The following is a 25,881-nucleotide window of genomic DNA, read 5'->3' on the forward strand; positions in this document are numbered from 1 at the left end:
GTTTGTCTGCTTCTCCTTATTGGGCCTTGAGAAAATGCAGCCAGACCCAGCTTGGTTCTGGGAACAGGGTCCCTCCCACAACACATGGAAATTATGGGAGCTACAATTCAAGATGAGATGTGGATGGGAACAAACCATATCACCAGCCACACTGCTACCTAAGGGCACAATAACCAATCATTCCTGTGAGCAGATTATTGCACACAGATATGTGAGCCAGGCTGATATTTTAGATCAGCCTCTTGCAGACCCTGAGGATAACTGGTTTACAGGTGGCGGCAGCTTTGTGCTAAATGGGGAGCACCAAACTGGATATAGAATAATGAATCACACCATTTTTGAAGTCCAACTACTGCCCCCAGGCACATCAGCACAAAGGCTGAGATTATTGACTGCCGGCAACCTCTCTATCCTACTACCAGCACTTGTCCAAAGATTTCATGGAAATTTTGGATGACATTGCTCCAAGTATTGTCATCATACAAAATCAAATAGGTTCCCTGGCAGTGGTCACTTTGCAAAATAGAAAGGGACTAGATAGCCTAACCACTGAGAAGGGAGGCTTATTGTCTTTTCCTAGAGAAAGAATGCTGTTTCTATGTCAACCAATCAGGAATATTAAAGGATGGCATCTAAAAACTAGCTGACCGAGCTGCTAAGATACGACAACAGCTGTCGGAATCATGGGGCTCTTGATCAAGGTTGCTGGGCTGGGGGTCATGGCTCCATCCCCTAGCCAGCCCTTTACTAATGGTTATACTGGCCCTCGTCTTTAGACCATGTTTGCTAAGCCTTTTAACCAAGTAAGTTCATTTTCTCTTGCCTAGAAACCATTTAGCTTCAGATGATTGCATGACAAGGTTTCCAGCCAGTGCCATGTAAAGATGCCACCTCTGGCCATCAAAAGTTTACCTTGTGTCCACAAGACAAAGCAGGGCCAGAGTTCTGTGGTCCCCAGTAGGTAGGGCCAGTGTGCTAAATCAGCAGGAAGCAGTTATAGAAGAAAAGACCATCAGTCTCTCTGCCTCCCATAAAGATTTCTAGGGATCATGTCTCTCAAGGGGAAAATGAGGCAGGAGAATAGAGTCCAGAGATAGGGAATCTAAGGATCACTTGGATAGACTCCCAGGAGCTGAAGAGTCTGCATACTGACCTATGACTGGTTCCTTCCAGGACCTTCATTTGCATAAGGTGCCAAGCCACATCAGCCTCTGACTGGCCACAAGCCAAATCTGCACTCTGGCTAATGATTGGTCCATTCTAGGACCTTCATTTGCATAAGGCACCAAACCACACCAGTCTTGGATTGGCCAGGGGGCCATTCACCTCAGCCTCTAATTGGTCACTATCCAGTCCTTCATTTACATAGTATGTAGCCAATAAGAAACCTCTAGAGGGCACTTAAGCCCTAGGTGACTTTGCTACCAGAGCTCTTGCATCACTTGCTTGAGACTGCTCCCACCCTGTGGACTGTACTTTTGCCTTTGATCCTACCTATCTTCCACTCTCATAAATTCACTCCTTCACCGCTTTTGTTCAAGTCTTTGTTCAATGTGCCAAGAACCTGGACACCTTGCCATCAAAACACTTAACCCAGTAACAAGATGAATATATTCTTTCTTTCTTTCTTTCTCCGAGATGGAGTCTTGCTCTGTTGCCAGGCTGGAGTGCAGTGGCACAATCTTGGCTCACTGCAACTTTCGCCTCTGGGGTTCAAGCAATTCTCCTGCCTCAGCCTCCTGAGTAGCTGGAACTATAGGCACGCACCACCATATCCAGCTAATTTTTGTATTTTTAGTAGAAACGGGGTTTCATCATATTGGCTAGGATGGTCTCAATCTCCTGACCTCATGATCCGCCTGCCTAGGTGCATGAGCTGGCCTGTTCTTTTTTTTTTTTCTTCTTTTTGAGTTCAGTTGCACAATGTGGTAAATACAGTTAACAACATAGTATTATACATTTCAAAATACCTAAGAGAGTAAATTTCAAATGTTTTCACCACAAAAATTAAGTATGTGAGGTGATGGATGTGTGAACTAGCTTAATTTAATTATTCCACATTGTTATTCATAAATTATAAGATCACTTTGTTCCCCACAAATGTATACAATTATAAATTGCCAATTTACAATTTCAAAAAAAGAGAATTAATTGAAAAATGGTTGGCTAAATAATAAGCAATGAATCAAGAATAATTTTTTTATTAAGAGACAAGATCTCACTATGTTGCCCAGGCTGGTCTTGAAATCCTGGGCTCAAGCAATCCTCCTGCATTGCCTCCCAAGTGCTGGGATTACAGGTGTGAGCCAAAAATAATATTTTTAATAAAACAGTATTCTGTAAAGCAACATTTCCTATATCCCTGACCTTGCTATATATATATATATATATATATATATATATATATATATATATATATATAAATTTAGGAGTATCTGTATAGTTATTTTAGCAAACTGCCAAAAAATTTATTTGAAAAATCTGAATGTTAAGGGATTCATTAATTCATTGAATAATTACTTGTAGTAGGTACCGTGTGGCAAGAACCATTCTAAAGGCACAAGCATGCCAGCAGGCCATCGATCAGTGGGACAATGTGGAGTTTGTCTAGAGCAATCGGAAGACAGCCCAGGCCGCTCGGCTCTAGGAGAAAACCATCTCCCTTCTGGCTCCCCAATCTGCTGAGAGCTACTTCCACTCAATAAAACTTTTCACTCATTCTCCACACCTATGTGTGATCCAATTCTTCTGGTACACCAAGGCATGAACTGGGGATACAGAAAGCCCTCTGTCTTTGTGACACGGTAGAGGGTCCAATTGAGCTGGTTAACACAAGTGCCTATAGACAGCAAAACTAAAAAAGCACACAGTAGCACAGCCACTGGCACTTCTGGAGATGTAAACATCCACCCCTAAACGCTGACACATTTATTAAAAGAAAGTTCTCAGCAAAAAAACAAAGGTGGGGGGTCCTGCCAACAGGCTCTCACCTTACAGACTGAATACCAAGCCACCATACACAAGCCGAAGAGGCTCCTCCCTGCTTTATAAGGCTGAATTCCCTGTGGCTGCACCCCATTCTCCCAGTGCAGGCAGGCCCCCAGTCCCTTGCTGGCATACCCAGACAAGACCCTCCCCAGTATTCCTCAGCTACACAAAAGCTGTGGGACAGGTCAGAGATTCTCTGGGGACTGTCCCTTATCTGCCTCCTGCATCTATCAATACTATAAAGAATAATTCATTTTAAATATAATGAAGACCAAAAAATTATAAAACTTCTAGAAGGTAACAAATGAGGAAATGTTATAATCTTAGTTTAGCAAAAATCTCCTCAGTAGGACAAAAAAAGGTATGAACTATGTAAAAGAAAAAAAATGGATAAATTACATCAAAATTTGAAACTTTCATGCTTCAAAAGACACTTAAAATGAAGAGGCAAGCCACAGATAGGTAGAAAACATTTCAAAATGTATAGCTAATAAAGAATATGGTACGAAACATACGAAGAACTCAAATATATAAAGAACTCTTAGATAATAAGTCAAGCTAGCTAATAAATAAATGGTCAAAAGATTTGATTACACACTTCACAAAGAAGAGATTCTGCCTCGGCCTCACAAAGTGCTGGGGTTACAAACAGGAGCCCAGGCCCGAAGTTGTCAGTTGATTTCCAGTGACCCTTCAGAGGGCAAAGGGGAAGTTTTCTCCTGTTCCCTGAAACTGACAGGCCCATCAATTGATAGATAAATAAATTGTGGCATAGCCACATGATAGACTACCATTCAGCAATAACACAAAGGAATTACTAATGAAACACAATAGGATGAATCTCAAAGCATTGTGCTGTTTTAAAACCCAGACATAAACCACCACTTAGGTATGGTTCCTTTAGTATGACATTCTAGAAAACGCCTAAAAGACATCACTGTTGCCAGGCACCTAGGTGTCTGTAGCCGGGCGGGCTGGCGGGGGAGGGGAGGGGTCGGGTCGGGTCGGGAGCGGGGAGGGGTCGGGGACGGTGGGGGCGAGGGGCCGGGGGCGGGGCGGGGTGAGGGGTCGCGGCGGGAGGGGGGAGGGGGAGGGGGGAGGGGTTGGGAGGGGGGAGGGGGAGGGGGGGAGGGGTTGGGAGGGGGGAGGGGTTGGGGGCGGGGTCGGGGACGGCGGGGGCGAGGGGGCGAGGGGGCGAGGGGGCGAGGGGGCGAGGGGGCGGGGGCGGCGAGGGGGCGGGGGCGGCGAGGGGCGAGGGGCGAGGGGCGAGGGGTCGGGGCGGGTCGGGGAGGGCGGGGGAAGTGCTTCTGACTACACAGTTCTCCCTAATTTATCCCGGTTTGAGCCTGGCGCACAACGCTTAACAAACTTTGGCCTCCGTTATCACTTCCTCTGGAAATGCGTGAGTCAGGGTGCCTCCTAGTGGAACTGCAGCATTTCCTTGAAAGCCATTCCGTCCAGGAGTTCAGGTGCCCGTTGCCCGCCCGGGATACTTTCTCAGTTCAGCCAACGGCCTTTACTCTACCCAGCGACCTGTTGCCTTTGGCCGCCTGCCCAGTGACTCTCATCTCAAGTTTCCTTTTCCTTTTCGATTCCGCCCCCTAAAAACAGCAACAAACTGTTTCGTTTCCGAATCGAGCTGCAGGCCACGCCCCCAAACAGCAGGGGCGCAGTAGCGGAGGCTGCGGTTCCCCGACGCCACGCAGCTGCGTGCAACCGGTTCCCGCTCCGCCGCGCGACGCCCAGAGCAGTGGGCGCGCCCAGTCCCGGGACGTCGCGTTCTCTTCTCTCGCCTCCTGGCCGAGGACCCCGCAAAGCAGCGATGGAGCGGAGGTCGCGGAGAAAGTCGCGGCACGACAGGCGCTCGGTCGCGGGCCGGGCCGCCGCGTCCCAGCCCGCGAAATCTCCGGGCGCGCAGCTCTGGCTCTTTCCCAGCACCGCGGGCCTCCGCCGCACTCTGCTCCGGAGGGTCGAGGCGACGCGTCAGATTTGCTGCTCGTCAGGGCGCCTGGCGTTCCTGGAGCGCGGCGGGGCGGGCGTCCAGGTTCATCAGCTGCTCCCGGGGAGCGACGGCCTCCGAACGCCGAGTGAGTGGGGCTGGTGTGTGAGGGCTGTGAGGGGCGGGCGACCCGGGGTCCGCGCCTCAGGGGAGAGAGCCCAGAAGGCCGCGGTCGCGAGCCTGGCTCGGGTCGTTTCGCCGACGGCGCACCTGAGCTGTCTTTTATCCCGGTTCTCGTCGGGCGCGGGCGGGGTGCGCGGGATGCTGGCAACCAGCGAAGCTTGCGCTCGGCGAAGCGGCTGGCGCAGAACCTGCGGGCAGCATCTTCATCCTTTGAGCCAGTCTGGCCTTTCCACAGGTTTCTGCTCAAGTTGGCCCCCCGCGCGCCACATCGCCCACTAACTCCCTCTGAGAAAGGAGTCACTGCTCCAACTTTGGGAGCCCTTTTCAGTGATGGGCTTTTACCTTGTCCTTCAGTCGCTCTTCTCCCACATTCTCATCAAGGTGGGGGAAAATAAATGCCCATGCTCTTTGAAATTTTGTCCATCTGTGGAGTGAAGAAATTGGTATCTTGCTGTAGGTTTGTTTTGCATTTAACTCGAAGTCTGACATCTTTGCGGTTTTCGGCTGAGCATTTGCATTCCTTTTTCAGTAAACTGCCTGGCTTTTTGAAAATTGAGTTGTTAAATCTTTTTCTTATTGGTGTGGAAGGGGTATTTGAATATTGAATAAGAATAGTCTTCTGCTCCTCGTACATGTTATAATATTTTTCTCACTTTGCCTTTCATGGGATGTTATTTTTTATTGTGCAGTTTTTTTGGGTAGTTGTCGATTTTTTTCTGTTATGTAGGCTTACGGATTTTATGTTAGGTTGGAAAGCTACCTACGCTCCCAAGATTTTTTTTAAAAGTACTCATTTTTATAGTAATTTTAAGATTTTATTTTTTAAGTTAAATTTTTTTGTACGGTTGGAATTTAAGTACTGAGGTAGGAAGGGGACTAGATATATTTGTTTTTCCAAATGCCCAGCCAATGTCCCATTACCATTTCTTACTACCTCCTATTTTTTTTTTTTAACTGATTCGAAATGCTGAGTCTCTTTAAAAGAAAGTCTGTTGGGCGATTTCTTATTACCAAACTGTTTTGGTTCTGCTAGCACTTGTAATATGGTTTGTGCAGTGAGATTTTTACGTGAATAGATTGTATTTCATTGGCACTGAAGATGAAACGAGTTCCCAAAACTACCTAGTTTAATTTTTGTGAACAAATTAAATAAGAGTACATTTTAACTAGAGGACAGTTTAAAATCTCTTAACTTTTAGAAAGGGCCAAATGTACACTAAGGCTAATGAAAACTGTTTTCAACCACATCCCCTTTAAAAATAATCCCCCAAACATAATCTTTCCTTTTAAGAATATAGGCATTGGCTTCTACTGGAAACTTTTGGGTGGTGTTTATTACTGCTTATTTGCTTTTTGGGAGAAAGGAATGTATGTTTCAGAATACACAATGTATTGTTCTTGAAATGAGTTACGGTGTCCTAAAGTTATATTTTTATAGACCTTTTCATCTGTGTCATTTCAAATTTAGTTTGTTTTCACTTAATAAACAAGAATCTAAAAGCAGATATTTAATTGGATACTTTAAGGGCATGTTCCATTTAAAACAAAGTATAAATAAATATTTTTTCAAATTAAAAAAAATCTATATCAAGACAATTGTCATTCCTAATATGCTTTGCCTACCTGAATTAATTCTTAAGAGAAATTCATGGGAAGTCAAACCTTGTCTAGTTGAAATTTTTCCCAGATGTTTTAAGTGTATTATAATGAAATCAGTAATACAGTGCGTAATAATCAAAATAATCATAGTTCCTGATTGAATTTGCTCTGTAGAGTGCATCAAGTTAGGAAAAAACATGAAGATACATTCCATGGACCTGGGAGCAGACCACATGCTGATTCTCTCATCAGGTGGAAAACCATTTGAGTATGACAACTATAGCATGAAACATCTAAGGTAGGGAACTTTTTTATTAATTTTATTAGTTATTTTAATTTTAAAATAAAAGACAGTAATTTTTGTAGGAAAATGTTACCATATCTGATTCTTGTCCCTGCTTTATATAGTAGCATCTTAAGTAAATGATAAATTCTGAACTGACTAGTAAAATCCATGTTTCCCAGGACAAGTATAATGTGTTGTTTTGGCATTTAAAGATAATGATTAAATAGTCTGTCTAGCCCTAAGTTGGATTTTCACATTCGTTAACTCATATGATCCTCACAATAATCCTATAAGTTAAATTTCCAGAAATAGAAGTTTTTTAACCTAGAAGAAAATACATATTATCATGAAATGATTTGTAAGATTTTTCCCTAGTAGATTATATGAATTTGAACTCATTTTTGTCTTGCATTTATTCCTGCATCATAAAATCATTGTTTGCATAGAATATTTTCGTCATTTTATTGTAATTATGTAATGCATATTATTTTTTCTTAAACCATTAATTAAAACATATAGTATTTAAAAAATAATTTTAGATGTGCTGAATGTGATACACCAAATTTAAAGTTTTTTCTTGACCTTCATTTCTAATTAAATACCATTAATAATTCTAAAATCCATATTGTTACTTTCATTATGGTGATTAACATAAAATTTATTTTCTTTCATCAGGTTTGAAAGCATTTTACAAGAAAAAAAAATAATCCAGATCACATGTGGAGATTATCATTCTCTTGCACTCTCAAAAGGTATTTTTCTAGAATAACAATAGTTTTTAGAAGTAATACATGTGCTTATATGTGGAGCCAGTAGAATGCCTATACTTCACTTTGTAACAGGACAGAAATATAGTTTTGAATTTGACATGGTTCTAAGTACTATTCTTAAAACAAATACAAAATGAGAGAATTCTTGGATCTATAAAATGTTCAGGTTTCCATAATTACTATTTCTAAATTTGGTTTTATGTTTTTATTTTTCAAGTACAAAATGGTGAAAATTTTCTGAATAATCAAAACTATTTTCTCTGGAATCTGGTCCAGGCCTGGGGCCACCCTTTCCCAGAAACTTCTTCCCTTTTCCTAATACTCTTCCAGCTTCCACTCTTCTGGCTCAGAATCTCCTGGGTCCAATTTTGTGGCCAGGTTGCAGGCCTCTGATATGTTTTAACACTGCCTTTTGAATTCAAGGATTCTCCCTAGTCCTGTAGTATTTCTCATTTTCTATCAGACACTGTCATGGTGGGAAATGGAAGCAGTGAATATGAATTATATCCTAAAGACATTTGACTGTGAGGCTAGGGTGGGGGCTCATGCCTGTAATCCCAGCACTTTGGGATGCTGAGGCAGGAGGATCACTTATAGGAATTTGAAATCAGCTTGGACAACATAAGGAGACCTCATCTTTACAAAAAAAAAAAACTTAAAAATTAGCTGGGCATGGTGGTATGCACCTGTAGTCCCAGCTGCTTGGGAGGCTGAGGCAGGAGGATCCCTTGAGCTCAGGAGTTTGAGGCTGCAGTGAGCCATAATCATGCCATTGCACTACAGGCTGGGTAACTGAGTGAGAACCTGTCTGAAAAAAAGAAAAAAGAAACTTACTGTGAAAGGAATAATTAAAATAGAAGTAGGGTGATAAAGGGGGAATTCAGAATCAAGGGAATTTTTGCTATATAGATAGGACAGATACAAACATGTTCATAAACTGGATAGAAGCTGGGATTCAAGGGAAGTTAATAATTAGTATTTGACCTTCACTGCAAGACATGTTGAGATTTGATAGTATGAACTTATATTGGAAAAAATGGATAATTTGACTTCATTCATTCGTTAACAAATATTTCATTTTATCTACTGTGTTTGATGAAACACACACACCCTGCTTTTAAGAAACCCAGGGTCTAGAGGCACGTATGTACAAGGGTAAAGGGATATTCAGAGTTTATTACTAGTAAATCACAGTACAGAAAGAATAAAGGTTGGGGAAACAAGAAAAGAAACTGGTCATGCTCATTATATTCCTGGTGGTTGACAGGTGCATGAAAATTCTGTGTGAATGAGAGGCTCTGCTTCCCACCAGATCCAACACAGTATCTTGCAAAGAGATGCTCAGTAAACCTTAATTCTCTGGTGTACTTTTTTAGACTCTATTAGATATCATCAGCTCTATCAAATAACATCTAAGAACTCTTCCTAAAAAATGTGCTCCACATATTCAGTTAATAGAAGAAGAAACTGACTCATTTAAGATACTGCAATTTCAAATGAATTTTACAGTTTATTTGGGATCTTGTAATTTCAAATGAATTTTACAGTTGTTTGAGCTCTTTAGGCATATGAAAGGTAGGGAGATAGAGAAAATAGCAGTTCTGGGTTTTATTTTTTCAGAGGTAGATTGCTTCTGTTTTTCATGGACCCAGTGGGTGTTTTAAAGTAAGTATTTCTTGAATTTGGTTTTAATATGTTCATATAGCTTCATTCTACCCTTTGAGGTGAGGGATAAAGAAGTGTAACTGTCACTGCTAAAGAAAAGATTCTATATTTTTCTGAGTCAGACATAGGGGATCAGAGAGTCCCATCAGTGCAAAGGTACAATATTGTGATACTATACTGTGTAGAGTATACATAATGCTCTAGGGTAATGTCTGCTGTGTTTTAAACTGAATAAAACTGCATTTGCTTTGTTTGTGTCAAGGTGGTGAGCTTTTTGCCTGGGGACAGAACCTACATGGGCAGCTCGGAGTTGGAAGGAAATTTCCCTCAACTACCACACCGCAGATTGTGGAGCACCTCTCAGGAATACCCTTGGCTCAGATTTCTGCTGGAGAAGCGCACAGCATGGCCTTATCCATGTCTGGCAACATTTATTCATGGGGAAAAAATGAATTTGGACAACTAGGCCTGGACCACACTGAGAGTATGGAACACATTCTCATATTCCTGTTATCAACAAATATCCTTGTTAGATAAGGGATTAATTTAACGGATCTCCCTGTCAAAAATGGTTCACATCTTCACTTTCATTTGCACAGCTCTTCCTGACTACCTCTCTGTCTTCAGGGCAGAATAAGTCCAAGAGACATACATAGTGTGGAAGTTGTTACTATAATTGAGTCAGGGCTGTTACTATAAATGTTTCAGGGCTGTGTGTGAGATGGAAAAGGGCATTGAATTAGGGATGAGAACTTGGATTCTGATTCCCGCTTTGTAGTTTACTAACTGCAAGCCTTGCCTACTCACTAAACTTTTCTCTAGGCCCTTTTTTTTCTTTAGATGGAATTTTGCTCTTGTTGCCCAGGCTGGAGTGCTGCAGTGGCATGCTCTTGGCTCACTGCAACCTCTGCCTCCCAGGTTCAAGCGATTATCCTGCCTCAGCCTACCCAGTAACTGAGATTGCAGGTGGCTGCCATCATGCCTGGCTAATGTTTTGTATTTTAGTAGAGATGGGGTTTTGTCATGTTGGGCAGGCTGGTCTTGAACTCCTGACTTCGTGATCCACCTGCCTCAGCCTCCAAAATTGCTGGGATTACAGATGTAAGCCACCCCACCCAGCCCTCATTTTCTTTTTTTGTAAAGTGACAAGTTTGGATGAAATGACCTTCAAAGCTTTTGCACTTAAACTCTGTTAGTGTGTTATTACAAAAGAATACTAAAATCCTATTTAAGAAATCATATATCCTGATCTTATTCTATAAGGTATCAGTTTTGTCCGTATACACACAAAAGCACCCATGAAGAAACATGTAATTTCCATTATTGAACAAAGCTGATGGCAAAATTTCTCTTGAGCTCCAAAACTGATTTTTCAGATGTAACAAATTCTGCTGCTTTGCCCAGCTGTGGTAATCTATGCATTACCCTGGATCACAGGTTAGATACTCGTTTGTCCCTGACACAGTGCAATGCTCATTACACAGACTAGCCCATAAGTCAGTGTTAGAAAAATATTCAAAGGAGAGGAGAGAATAATGGGGCCATTAAACTACTTTGGCTGAATCTCTTGAGTGCTTTGATAGGAAAATAATCATAAAGGAAAAAAGAGGTAGTATGAGGTGGTGACACTGTAGCAGATAATTTGAAAGAAAAAAAGAATTGCTGTGTTCATTAAAAGTAATTCTAGATGGGGATTGGAAATATCTAGTGTGCTGCAATTATAAAGCGAATCAAGTCAGGTAGAATTGAGAAACCACTTTGGGAAGTGGTTTGACCCTTTCACCGGGGCCAGGTGCCCATAAGTGTGACCATTTTGACCACTGTCCCACCTTCACCCTGAGGTGTAGAACTTGGTCCTAAACATAGCAATGTAGAGCCTTTCTTGTCAGAATATCATGAGAACTGTTGTTGCTGGACTGAGAAGCAGCAGTCCAGGTAACTCCAGTGTGAAACTCAGCATTTCATTTTGGTCACTTTAGCTGTTCTTTTCCTTACATAGGTAAAGATTCACCTTCCCTTATTGAAGCACTAGACAATCAGAAAGTTGAATTTCTTGCCTGTGGTGGCTCTCACACTGCCCTGCTCACACAGGTGGGTGTACCCTTGTCTCTTTTTGGCTGTATTTTTAGAATACACCTGTTTTGTTTGGAAGTTAGTGTTTCCCAGGGAAGAAACATCATCACTTCCTACATGTAGCACTGTCCTTCTGATATTTAGGAGCTTTTACTTTGACAGTGCTTTTTATTATTCACTTTGCATCAGTGAATACTACTTTTTTATTATATTTCTCTAGCATCTGATTTGACATTCTCTTTCCTTAGGATGGGCTGCTATTTACTTTTGGTGCTGGAAAACATGGGCAACTTGGTCACAATTCAACACAGAATGAGCTAAGACCCTGTTTGGTGGCTGAGCTTGCTGGGAATAGAGTGACTCAGATAGCATGTGGAAGGTAAGTTGTAAAGTGTCAATGAAATTGATAAAATGAATGCAAAAAATAAACTAGATAGTAATTTAATAAAATTTCTATCAATTTCTCTGAGATACAAGAATCAAACATTTTCAAATCAGTGAAAATGCTTAATTTATATTATTAGAAACCTAATACGTCTTTAACTGTATATGGTTGTTTTCTTTGAGTTTTTATTTATTTATTTTTTTTCATAAAGAGCAAATACAATTTACTGTCTGTTGTCTCCTTAGCGAAATACTTTTGTAACTATTTAGGTACACTTTTGTCTTTAAGATAAATAAGTCATTAATTGTTTATTTGGGAAAAATAAGTGCAAATCACAAAGGATTATTCATTAATGTAAGCATCCTCTCTGACAATGCCTTGCAGCCAACATACTTTGTAATTACCAGAGTACTTTCATTGTAGCCTGCCCTGATCACAGTCAACTATAAGACAGAGTCAGTGGTGGTTTGAGTGAAATATTCCTAAGAGGTTTAATTTTCACAGCTGTTTTTTTAAAAAATAAAGGTAAAACGTCTTGCTCAAATTCCTTGTTTTATTTAAAGGTTTTGTTTTTTTTGTTTTTGAGATGGCGTCTTGCTCTGTCACCCAGGCTGGAATGCAGTGATGCAATCTCAGCTCACTGCAACCTCTGCCTTCCAGACTCAGGTGATTCTCCTGCCTCAGCCTCTTGAGTAGCTGGGATTACAGGCACACACTGTCACAACCAGCTAATTTTTATATTTTTAGTAGAGATGAGGTTTTACTGTGTTGGCCAGGCTGGTCTTGAACTCCTGACCTCAGGTGGTCTGCTCACTGTGGCCTCCCAAAATGTTGGGATTACAGGGGTGAGCCACCACATCACTATTTAATTTTTTTGATCATCAGATATATGAGTCCACTTCTTTCCAGTGGGATGTTGGGAGTTGGTGGGGTTAAAAAATATCTTCCCCCATATGTACTTATTTTGGGGGCATTTTTTTTCCTCACTAAACATGGAACAAAATTCAGACTGTATCTGAATATTGGATTCATTTTTTAGTTTACTGAAACCATTCTTATAAAAAACTAGCCTATGTACTTTCAGTCTGTAGGCATTTTTTATGATCTTGGAGTAAAATTAGATAAATGGGTAATATTAAGGTAGCCCAAATTATCAGAATATGAGTCTCTTCACCAAAGAAATGTTCTCTTCAATATCGATACCTCATTCAGTATCTCTCAACCAGACCAGCCTTATCACCTCTTTGGATTCTTCATTACACACAATCCTTTGAGTAGCATCTATTACAAGAGAAGGAGGTGAGTTGGAGATCTGTCTTAAGGCACATCAGGGCAACACCCCTACTAACAGGACAATTCACTGGAAAGACGCATGAACTTATGAAAGCTATTATACTCACAGTCACATTTATTACAAGAAAAGGATACAAATTAGTACCAGTCAAAGGAAGAAACATAATGGCAGAGTCTAAGAGGACTCCAAATGCTGAGCTTGTGGCTGTCATCTCCCCTTGGAGCAGGTGGATGGTGTTACCTCTTCTGACCTGATAATGTGACAGGACACACAGAATTTGCCATCCAGTCAGAGAAATTCACCCAAGTGGAGATTTGTTTTTGTTTTTCTGAGACAGGGTCTCACTCTGTTGCACAGGCTGGACTGCAGTGGTGCGATCTTAGCTTACTACAACCTTGACCTCCCAGGCTTAAGCAGTCCTCCTGCCTCAGCTTCCTGAGTAGCTGGGACCACAGGTGCCACCATGACCAGCTAATTTTTAAATTTGTTGTAGAGGTAGGGTCTCCTTACATTGGCCAGGCTGGTCTTAAACTTCTGGGCTCAAAGTATGTTACTGCCTTGGCCTTCCAAAGTGCTGGGATTATAGGCATGAGTCACGACACCCAGCCTAAATTGAGGGTTTTTATTGGGAGTTAATATTGCTTAGGCATGGCTGGTTAAATCATTGCATGGGTAGTTGAACTTGATCTCCAGCACTGCCCTCCTGTGGGTCTCGTTTACATCACAGGCCACGGGAGCTCTCTCCCAGGACCCTGCCATGCATAAGAAAGACTCTCCTCTATCACTTGGGAAATTCTGTGGGTTTAGAGGTTACCTCCCAGGAAGTGGGCACTGGCCAGACACCTCTGAGCAAGGCCAGATTTCTTGCTACACACCAGTATAGTGGGAGATACCAACAAGCAAATCAATAGGAAAGTCAGTGTGGTAATTGAGAAATTAAGTGGAAGCTCAACTCTGTCTTCCAGGAGAGATGGCTTTCAAGAGGTGATGGCTCAAAGTGAGTTTTGAAAAATGAGCAGAGGGCAGGGGGAGGTGCTTTATCCCAACAAAGGGACACCATTTGCCAAAGTATGACATGGTCATGAGTGGCCTTTGGGTTCCAAAGTCTTTTCGGGTACATGTTGATTTCTTGGTTTCCAGATAGTTTTTATCCTTTAAGAGATGTTTAGTTTCACTCTCACTGGGTAACATACACTCTCATCATAGTGTGTAATTAAGAATTGACAATATGTGCTTTTATTTAATAGGTGGCACACACTTGCCTATGTTTCTGATTTGGGAAAGGTCTTTTCCTTTGGTTCTGGAAAAGAAGGACAACTGGGAAATGGTGGAACACGTGACCAGCTGATACCCCTTCCCATGAAAGTATCATCAAATGAAGACCTCAAATTTGGTAAATTGTATAGGAACATAGGATTTCGCATAGTTTCTTTTTAGAGAAAATGATTTTTCTAACCGGGTAATGTGGCAAAGGAAGCAGTATATGACTATGAAGGGAGTTTCTCTAAATACTCGTTTGTTTTTTTTTTACTGGTAAACAATTCAAGAGTCAGTCTAATTTATCAAGACAAAATAATTATTCTATATTACTCCTTCAGATTAGGATTAATGTGAATTTAAATGATAACAAAGTAAAATAGACTATGGATTCAGAGGCATATGCAGCTCTCATTCCAGTTTGCAAGAGACTTACTAATTCTGTGGTGACTGGTTGCCCTGGTTACGTTGACCCACAATCATGTAAAACCCTCCGAATGATGAGCAGTCAACATATACTTGGCACTGAACTGTGCTCAGCACTTACTTATACTATCTCACCAATCCTTTTAACGATTCTGGGAGGAATATTATGTCACTCCTGTTTTACTGGAGGATAAAGAGACTTGTAGAGAAAAGTGTTAGCCACTTACTCATGGCCGGTAAGTGGTTTGTCTGGAGTTCAACCTGTGCCCTATGTGATCTCAGAGTCTGAGTTCTGAAACACTCCACTATAGAAGCACCTTGGAGCATGTCCGTTACTTGTTTCTGAAAGCTTAGTCGTGACCTCAAGTAACAAAATTTACTCATTTCTTGTGGGAAAACGAACAGTAGAGTTATTTCCCTAAGCAGCATGTATTATCTTTGATTCCTTATAATCAGTTACATGGGCTTAAAGTACCTATATTCTTTACAGCCAGCAGTCACTGGTTAAATCTTGAAAACATGGTTTTTAGTAATGGGAGTTGAATTAAACTGGTGGCATTTAGCAAATCAAGTATTTGGATTTTATATATAAACATTTATATTAAACTGATGTTACATGTTCACCTTGTGAATTACCTATGTTTGCTAACTAGACTTTACTCCAAAATGTATGTATTTCAGTTTCTTACTTGGTGGAAAATGCACTACGTTTTGTCTATTAAGAAGATAAAATGACTATGTTTAAGGAGAATCTGGGCTGGGTGCAGTAGCTCACACTTGTAATCCCAGCACTTTGGGAGGCCGAGGCTGGTGGATCACGAGGTCAGGAGTTCAAGACCAGCCTGGCCAACATGGTGAAACACTGTCTCTACTAAAAATACAAAAATTAGCCAGGTGAGGTGGCATGTGGCTGTTAATTCTAGCTACTCGGGAGGCTAAGGCAGGAGAATCGCTTGGACCAGTGAGTCAGACAGAGCAAGACTCCGTCTCAAAACAAAACAAAAAGAAGAATCTGAAGTTACTTAAATTGAATATGCATGTTTGTGCCAAATGACTTTCTAAACTCTTACTTTTTGTGCATCCCTTTCAGAAAGCCATACCTCAGAAAAGGAGCTAATAATGATTGCTGGAGAGAATCAAAGCATTTTGCTATGGATAAAAAAAGAGGTAAAAATAGATCTCCAGGTGTTCTATAACTTGGTATTTTAAGCAAAATCAAGGGTTCTAGCATCCAGGCTTGGTGAATGCCGAAATCATCAGATGACTAGGCTGATTTTTTGGGGAATAGCTGGACATTATTGATCCTTTATTGTCTAAACTAATTCAATATTTTCCCACACAAACCAGCAGATTTGTTCATGGTGAATGTCTAATCAGTGTGATTTCTGTAGACTCTGCTTACCTTTTGGGTGCTACTTGCCAATGATATTTGGTCAGTATCTTTGCAAACCACAGAGTGACAGATTCTGAAAATGGCTTTGCAGGCCAGTCCTAAGAAAAACCCAAGGTTCATGGGCCTGCAAATAAAAAGTCCATAACTTTCCTTCCCTACTTCACCAAGAGAAATTGAGTTCCTCCTACTTCTGCACACAGTTCTTTCAGGATCTTCCTTTCCATTCAAGGCTGTCTAATGTTCAGTTTAATTTGATTGTATATGTATAAAGTGCTGAGTATTGAGACCCTCAGAGAAATTTACTTTCAGTCTAAGCCCCCTTGGACAAGAAAGTGGCAACCAGGCAAATGATTGATTACTTTTTGGTTGAGTATCACTTTATGATTGTCCCAGGACTGTACTACCCATGTTTAAAAGTCAGTTTTACCCTCTAGAGCAGGCATCCCCAAACTTTTTACACAGGGGGCCAGTTCACTGTACCTCAGACTGTTGGAGGGCCACCACATACTGTGCTCCTCTCACTGACCACCAATGAAAGAGATGCCCCTTTCTGAAGTGTGGCGGGGGCCGGATAAATGGCCTCAGGGAGCCACATGTGCCCTGTGGGCCATAGTTTGGGGACGCCTGCTCTAGAGTATACCTAAAAGTTGGATACCTATCCCTGATGTGTCTAAATTATTTACTTTCCTGTTTGTTTACAGAATTCTTATGTTAATCTGAGGAGGACAATTTTGACACTGAATGAAGGGACTGTAAAGAGATGGATTGCTGATGTGGAGACTAAACGGTGGCAGAGCACCAAAAGGTAAACCCCATGGTCTGATAGTCTGCATATAAATCACTCTCAAGTGTCATTTCTCAAACTAGTTCTGCACAGCAATATAAGATTTTGTAGTCAGGGTTTTCCAGAGAAACAAACCAATAAGATATGTGTGTATTTCATCTCTATCATGTCTGTCTATCCATCTATCTGTGGAGGAGAGAGAGAGAGGACAGAGAGAGGGAGATTATTTTAAGGCATTGACTCATGAGATTATAGGGTTGGCAAGTCCAAAATCTGTAGGGCAGGCTAGCAGGCTGGAGACTTGGGGAAGAGTTGATGTTGTAGCTCAAGTCTGAAAGCAGTCTAAAAGCAGAATTCCCTCTTCCTTGGGCAACCTCAGCCTTTTCTCTTAAGACCTTCAGCTGGAGGAGGCCTACCCACATTATAAAAGGTACTTTCTTTTTATTCATTTGTTCAAGTGCTTTACTCAGTTTACTGTTTTAAATGTTAATCTCATCTAAAAATATACCTTCACAGAAACATATAGAATAATGTTTGACCAAATACCTTAGTACCATAGCCTAACCAAGTAGACATATAAAACTAACCATCACAACTAGCATGTAAGCTCCATGAGGACAGCTTTCTTTACTGTAGGGCTTCTCCAGGCCTCTGTTCATGTATATTGTGACTCTCTGACCAGAAAATACAGTCTATAGTGTTTCCCAGTTCCATTTGATCCTGGAGCCATTGGTTTGTGTACCTCCTATTCTTTGCTGAACAATTTCTATCATTCTTCTCTAAACCATAGCACTCCTACAGTCTGTTAAGATTGTACCTATTCTTTTTTTTTTTTTTTTTTTTTTTTGAGATGGAGTCTCATTCTGTTGCCCATGCTGGAGTGCATTGGTGCTTTCTCAGCTCACTGCAACCTCTTCCTCTTGGGTTCAAGCAATTCTCCTGCCTCAGCCTCCTGAGTAGCTGGGATTACAAGCACCCACCACCATGCCCAGCTACTTTTTGTATTTTTAATAGAGACGGGTTTCACCATGTTGGTCAGACTGGTTTCAAACTCCTGACCTCGTGATCTGCCCACCTTGCCTTCCCAAAGTGCTGGGATTACAGACATGATCCACCATGCCCGGTGATTATGCCTGTTCTTACAAACAGCGTCTTTTAGAGATATTTTTAGATATGGCTTTCTAATTCTGGAAAGTAGTTGTACAAAATAGTTGCATCATAATTTTCAGGGCACAAATAATTAAGAACTATTTGTACAACTGATTCTAAGATTAAACTGAGAATACTCCTTCCATCATTTAATTTCTGGTAATTTATTTTGTTTCTACTTCAATGGAATAGAGATAAATAGGGCTTGCATAGTTGGTGGGGTGGAATTGTTTTATTTGTCCAAGAAAGTACTGACCATAAATCAAGCCTTTTCTCTTTATCTAAGGCATCTCTGAGTATGTATAAACTTTTTTATTTTCCATGTTTGCTGCTGAAATTTTGAGATTTACTAAACAAAATGGACTTTTAGATGCCAAGATAATATGCTTACAGATAGGAGACAAATGGAGAGATTGGAAGGATAATTGTAAGATGTTGTATTTATTGTGTCTTATGCTATAAAGAGTCTGTATGTCTGTATACCATGTGATTTGGTTTAACCAGTGTCTTATTACTAATATAGGGAAATCCAAGAGATATTTTCATCTCCTGCTTGTCTATCTGGAAGTTTTTTGAGGAAAAGGTAACATATTTAATAAATTAAAATTCTATTAAGAGTACCATAAAAGAGGATGAAAAATGATTGGAGGGTAAAATAATTAGCTGTGTGTTCATCTCTCTTTAAAAATTGTTTTTTAACAAAAGCAAGTATATGCTTGCTGTAGAAAATGTCAAAAGTATACACAATAAAAAGAAAGTTGAAATCTTCATAATCCATTACTTGAATAATAGCTAGCATTTATGTATATGTATATATTTTTTCATGCAAATGTATTCTTTTACAAAAATTGAGATCCTACTGGTTTTTTGTTTTTGTTTTCTTGAGACAGGGTCTTGTCCTATTGTTGCCCATGCTGGAGTGTAGTGGTGGGATCTTGGCTCATTGCAACCTCCACCTCCCAGCCTTAAGCAATCGTCCCACCTCAGCCTCCTGAGTAGCGGGACTTCAGACACATGACACTACACCCAGCTAATTTTTGTATTTTTTGTAGAGCTGGAGTTTTACCATGTTGCTCTAGAAAATTCACACAATTTCAAGGCCAGCCTGGTCTTAAACTCCTAAAGTCAGGCAATCTACCAGCCTCAGCCTCCCCAGGTTCTGGAATTTCAGGTGTAAGCCACCATGCCCAGCTGGGTCATATTGTTTTCTACTTAATGTTTGCCCATTTTGCATTTTACTCTATCTTTTTTGGTAATTTTTTTGAGTTAAGTTCTCACTCTGTCACCCAGGCTGGAGTTACAGTATCATGATTCACTGCAGCCTCAAACTCTTGGGCTCAAGCAGTGCTCCCACCTTACTCTTCCACATAGCTGGAACTGTGGCCACTTGTCACCACCTCCTGCTAATTTTTTTAACTTTTGTAGGGACAGCAACTTTGCTATGTTGCCCAGGCTGGTCTTGAACTTCTTGGCCTCAAGCAATCCTCCCACCTCAGCCTCCCAAAGTGTTGAGATTATAGGTGTGAGCTACCGCACCCAGCTAGTAATATAATTTTAATTGCTACATGACATTCGATTAGGAGGTCTTCCATGAGAAGATAATTAAACATTTCATTAATAACTTTATATGGAAGTACTAAGAAATTATTGCTTAGAAGCCTCCTCTTTTGGTCCCTACTTTTCAGTCCATGTAACTGGAAGAAACTGATGTATTTTTTCAGAAATGGGAAAAACCTTTATCTTTTTTCTGTGGCCCTTTCCCTTTCCCTTCCCCTTCCCCTTCCCCTTCCCCTTCCCCTTCCCCTTCCCCTTTCCCGTCCCTTCCCTTCCTTTCCTTTTTCCTTTCCTTTCCTTTTCTCTTTTTTTCTCTCTCCCTTCCTTCCCCCACTTCCTTCCCCATTCCCTCCCTTCCTTACCCCTTCCCTCCCTTCCTTCCTTTCTCCTTCTCTTCCTTCCTTCCTCCCTGCCTTTCTTCCTACCTCCCTCCCTTTCTCTCTTTCTTTTCCCTTCCCCTCCCCCTCCCCTCCCCTTTCCGTCCCTCTCCCCTCTTCTTCCCTCTCCTTTTCTCAGGGTCTTGCTCTGTCACCCAGGCTGGAGTACAGTGGCATGTTCACAACTCACTGCAGCCTTGACCTTACAGGCTCAAGTGATCCTCCTGTCTCAGCCTCCCTCTGTGGCTGTTTTTTAAAACTGGGAAATATTTATTTTTTTATCTATTACAGATAGCATCTGAGTTAAAGTCTTATAGTATTTATAGTTAATGCAGCCTTGTTTTTTTTTTTTTTTTGGTATTTTAGAAAAAATCATGTTGTCTACTACATTTTAAATTGCATTTGTATTTAGACAATTTATTATAGTTATTATACACTTGGGAAAAAAGGTAATTTTATTGAAATGAGGCAAGCTCTAGAAGCAGCTTTACATCTAGAGAGATAATCTAACAAAATATTAAATTTGTCTTCTACAGAAGAACTACAGAAATGATGCCTGTTTATTTGGACTTAAGTAAAGCAAGGACCATCTTCAAGGAGTTAACCCAAAAGGACTGGATTACTAACACGGTATCTTCAGATTGTTAAGTGGAGAAAGAAAATATACCAGAATATTTCTTATAAGAACTCAAAATTTCAGAAGAAATGTTTTGTGTTAAGGGATTCTCCAAGACCTTGTAGCATATTCAGATTAAGTTAAACTCACATAACATTTAGGCGTTTGCCCTTTTAGGGTGAAATAGTTGGCATAGTAGTCACACAGGTTACAAATATTCTAAATAATGTGTCTGTACACAAACACACATACACATACATGCATACACATTCCTAGAGGAAATTTTTTCAACTCAGGGCTTTAGGAAGATGATTAAGGATTTGTTGAGATTGGCACACTAGAACAAAAACATTTTATATGCAATCCTTTTAAGTGTAAATATAGAAATGAGAACATTTTTTTCTGATATGAATATCCCTGTCACCAGGAAGTGCCTAGATTCTTTCTCTCTGTTTTTTCCATTCCACTTTTCTATAGGTTCTAGAATGTTCTTGTTCTTTATGAGATGACTGTTTCCCATTTCAGCACTGTTACTACTGTCTATAGGTTTTCTTCTTGCAGGTGCTCCAAACATGCTTCCTTTATTTATTTAGCCTTTCTTAATGTAGTCTTCATTATTTTCCTGTTATACTGGTTGATACAGGGATACTACTTTCTGTTCTTCTCTCCATCTTTTTCTCTATGGGTCTCACTGTAGTTTTTTGCTCTCTCCCTTCCTTCCTCCCTCTAGACACTCCCCATTTTTTTTAGTCTGTCTCTGTATTTGTAGCTCTCTTCTTTTTCACTTTCAGTCTTTGATCTCTCACCCTTCCTTCTTTCAGCTCCCACACTTGCTCTGTCTGCCACAACAAGCATTCTCTATTTCAGCTGCAGGTTTTCTCATACACTCCTTTCTTTCAAGGGAAGATGGAAAGTTCAGTTCTCTTAACTTTGGCAGAACCACAGCCCCACTGAGGGTCTGATGTGAAATGGTCCCCTAATTCTGTACCTTTATTGGGACTCTGCAGCACTTACTGCTATCTGTATCAACAACCCAGGAACTGTGCTGTGGACTGTTTCATCATCATTTGTTAGTGGTCATTTTCTTTGGTTTTTTAAAATCTTCCTATTGGGAGGATTTTAAACTTTGTTTCTGTAAGATTCTCATTCATTGCTACTGAATACAACCATGGAAAGATTACCAAAACTAGAAGCCCTTTTGTGCATCTGTGAAGGGAAGGGATTGCGTCAGTTCATCATTAAGGACTCTGCCTCTTTACTAATACCTTGATTGTGCTAGAAAAAAAGGCATATGGTATGTAAATGAAATGATCATAGGGCATCCTTGACCTCCATTGTTTAAGAATAAAGTAATTAGAACAGAAGGCCTGTAATGTTTCTTTCTATCTTGAGGTTCTGTGATATGGACTCTCAGACCTTTGGCATGTGTTCATTTATTCAGCCAACATTTGAATATGTGATATGTGCTGGACACTGTATTGATGACTCTCGATGAAAAATGAAAGAGACATGCCCCCTGTCCTTCAGAAGCTCATGGTATAGTAAGGGAGACAGATACATACATGCATACATTAGTGCAAAGACCTGGTGTGTTTTACAGTTTACTGTCTTCACTAGTGCCTAGCTCAGAATGTAGTCTGTGTATAATATTTTTGGATAAATCGAGTCATTATTAGGACAGTGAATGGTTAGCTCTGTTTACTCAAAACAAGTTGCCCAGAGGAATTAGGATCTTACCAGGTGCTCACACAAAGAAGGGCATTCCAGGCAGCTAGAAAGTGTATGTCAAAGCACAGTATGTAAAACAATAGGACTGTCTTGAGGGTACCACAGTAATTCTAAAGGTTTAGAGTAGGTGAGGAGCCTTATTGTGTCTGATGATGAGCAAGGAGGTAGAAAACGTGTACTAATAAGATGTTGAAACAGAGTTATTAGGTATATGTAACTCCAGAGACTGAACCTCATTGTAGGAGTCCAATATAATATTTTAATATAAAAATAGATAATTATAAGAATTTGTACATTTAAAGATATCATTTAGCCACTATCTCATAATATAATGATTAAGAATTTGGGCTTTGGAGTCAGAAAGATCTAGAGAAAATCCCACTTAGCTGTGTAACCTTGAGCAAATTACTTAATTTCTCTGAATCACATGTTTCTCATCTGTAAAATGGGATTAATATAATCTATGTTGTGGAGAAATGATAAGGGTTAAATGACCTAATTAAAATATGTGCATAATTTAGCATAATAATTGACAAGTAATAAGTACTCCATAAATACTAGCTTATCGTCATAGTGAGATTTTAAACAAATGATTACTGTGATCTAAGCACACATAACAAAAATTCAGAATTCCATTCCAATTTTTCCTAAACCAGTTACATTCTGAATTGGGGAAATTACAAGGAGATTGGAGGGGCTAGAAATTAGAGTTTGTGGTAGAGACGGTTGCTCTTATGGGAAGATAATGAGAATCATGTTTAATTTTATTCTTGAAATTGTTGGATTTATCTTTTTTCTTTTACTTTGTTTTTTATTTTTTTTTTTTTTGCTTTTTGGGGTTCTGATGCATTCTTACTCTTTAAAAAGAAACCCAAAGTGTGACAGTGTAAACCAGAGGGTAGAAAATGATATTTATTATTGAGAAGGCTATTTATTAGTTCTGAATCCATTGTTCATCCAGTGTAACTCTTGCACACGTGATTTTTCTCTTGATCTCCTTCATTAACCCCAGCAATTGAATGGAAAGAATACTTGTTGTATATCCTAAATACCACCAATATTTGGAAGGCTAGGTTAGAAAGGATGTAAACAGGGGTTTTAGAAAAACTAAATGATTATTCTCATTTAGTAGTAGAATGAAATTCCAGTGTCTACACTTTGTTTTAGTACCATAAGTTGCACCCTGTTTCTACTGAATTTTGAATGCCTTTTCCCTGTTCCTTTCTGACTACAGATAACCACGTGCCTCAAAGATAATCTGCTCAAAAGACTTCCATTTCATTCTCCATACCAAGAAGCTTTGGAAGTTTTCTTCCTTCTCCCAGAATGTCCTGTGATGCATAATTCTAACAACTGGGAGAGCATCGTGGTTGCATTTGCAAAGGCTGTTTGTAAAATGAGTGATCAGTCTTCACTGGTTCTGGGTAAGATTGATGATTTGGAGATACTTTACCTGTCTTCTCAATGAAAAGACATGGCTAGTAAAGTTATGGCAAAACTTAGACAGATAATTATAAATACATTCATTTTTTTAGTTCTTATTGTTAGATACTCTAAAGATAACTGTAATTAATTACCATGATTATCTAAAATAGATTATTGTAGTACCTTTTTAGATTCCTTGGAAAGGATACACACATGGCTTCTTCATTTATTTCCTTAGTCCCCAACTTTTCACTGTGAGGAATTTCACAGAGAAGTTGAAAGAATAGTACAGTATACCATGTGCAATAAGAAGTTGAAAGAATAGTACAGTATACCACGTGCCCAGCCACATTCCATGTTCTTAGATGAATGGTAAAATATTATGAGTGAAATCTCATGTCTTCAACTTATTTTCAAATAGTTCAGCTAAAATACAATATAATCTATACATAAACAGAAAGCACAAATGGCAACATAGTTATTTTTGCTGACTCTAAGGTAAAGGGTACTTGGGTATTCAATAGCAAATGCACACTTGTAATAAACTTTTCAGTGAAAAAATACAATTGCTATTGCAAGTTTAGATTTAACATCCTAGTTGCTTGAGCACAGGGGTTTAAGATTACAGTGATCTATGACTGCACCACTGCACTCCAGCTTGGTGACAAAGCGAGACTCTGTCTCAAAAAAAAAAAGATAGGAAGAATCAAAGTCAGTTGTCTTCTGTCCACTGTCACACATCCAGATAGTCTGTTTCCTCCTATCCCTGTATTTCCAGTACACTGCAAGTTAGTTCTAGGGGCATGGAAAGAGTTTAATGGAATTTGTGACATACGTAACATATTCAGCTCAAGGAAGTCCATTCTGTGTTTTATTAAATCTAGGTAACATTGTAAGTGATAAAAAGCTACTTTAAAATGATTTTTGTTTTTCTTAAAATCCCGAAATATGTTTTCTAAGAGTTAAAAATCTCAGACTGGGAGCACAAAAAGAAAGTTGTGCAATCATGAACAATTTTTAATTTTTTACACATGTACTATTTCATCTGGGCAAAGAATGATTTATTTTGTTCATACTTTTTCTCAAATTAATTACATCAAGTTTGTAGTTCTGTTAGCTGTAAAGGAGCTTTTTCAGGATGTTAAATCATTAGTAGTATTTTTTAATAGAAACAGGGCCTCACTCTGTTACCTAGCCAGAGTGCAGTGGTACAATTGTAGCTCACTGTAATCTTGAACTCCTGGGCTCAAGTGACCAGGAAGTTAAATTATAAACTTGTAATAGTAATTGTGTTTATTCAGTGAAAAGTTTATCACAGTTGTGCTTTTGTAATTATAATATATGCTAAAATATTTTGTGTGTTTCAAAACATATTGCCTACTTTTTACCTTCAAGAACCTAAGTGAAATTACATGATAATTAAATTTACCTTCTTTGTAAAGGACAAATATGCAGAGATAGATAATACAATAGTGGTTACTAGTGGGTGGGGGTAGAAAGGAAATGGGGAGATGTAGGTCAGAGGAAGCAGATGTACACAAAGAAGCAGATGTGTAGGATCAACAAGTTTAGAGATCTAATAGGCAAGACAAGATGAGGACTATAGTTAATAACACATTATATTAGGGATTTTTTTGTTGTTATTAAATAAGTAGATTTTAGCTGTTCTTGTTACAAAAATAATTATATTTTTTTGAGACGGGGTCTTACTTACTCCAGGTTGGAGTGCACTGGCACAATCTCAGCTCACTGCAGCCTCCACCTCCCAGTCTTAAGTGATTCTCCCACCTCAGCCCCCTCAATAGATATGTGCCACCATGCCCGGCTAATTTTTTGTACTTTTAGTAGAGACTGAGTTTCTCCATGTTGCCCAGGCAGACCTCAAACTCCTGAGCTCAGACAATCCACCCGCCTCAGCCTCCTGAAGTGTTGGGATTACAGGTGTGAGCCACTACAAAAAAAAATTTTTTTTGAGCCTGGCCTACAAAAA

General features: G+C 39.9%; 1 protein-coding gene across 1 annotated transcript in view; it reads left to right on the plus strand.

The window, feature by feature from the left end:
• Positions 1-4,658: 4,658 nt before the first annotated feature.
• HERC5 (HECT and RLD domain containing E3 ubiquitin protein ligase 5) overlaps positions 4,659-25,881 on the plus strand; it is a 56,638-nt gene continuing 35,415 nt past the window's right edge. The window contains exons 1-12 of the mRNA XM_003924006.3: positions 4,659-5,075; positions 6,884-7,007; positions 7,671-7,747; positions 9,693-9,914; positions 11,430-11,521; positions 11,752-11,882; positions 14,430-14,575; positions 15,956-16,032; positions 16,960-17,063; positions 18,715-18,774; positions 20,659-20,752; positions 23,701-23,890. Coding sequence (XP_003924055.1) covers positions 4,811-5,075; positions 6,884-7,007; positions 7,671-7,747; positions 9,693-9,914; positions 11,430-11,521; positions 11,752-11,882; positions 14,430-14,575; positions 15,956-16,032; positions 16,960-17,063; positions 18,715-18,774; positions 20,659-20,752; positions 23,701-23,890 — 1,582 coding nt within the window. The 5' untranslated portion in view covers positions 4,659-4,810. The remainder of the gene's footprint in view (positions 5,076-6,883; positions 7,008-7,670; positions 7,748-9,692; positions 9,915-11,429; positions 11,522-11,751; positions 11,883-14,429; positions 14,576-15,955; positions 16,033-16,959; positions 17,064-18,714; positions 18,775-20,658; positions 20,753-23,700; positions 23,891-25,881) is intronic.

The sequence above is a fragment of the Saimiri boliviensis genome, chromosome 3 (genome assembly GCF_048565385.1).
Source record: "Saimiri boliviensis isolate mSaiBol1 chromosome 3, mSaiBol1.pri, whole genome shotgun sequence".
Classification (NCBI taxonomy): Eukaryota; Metazoa; Chordata; class Mammalia; order Primates; family Cebidae; genus Saimiri; species Saimiri boliviensis.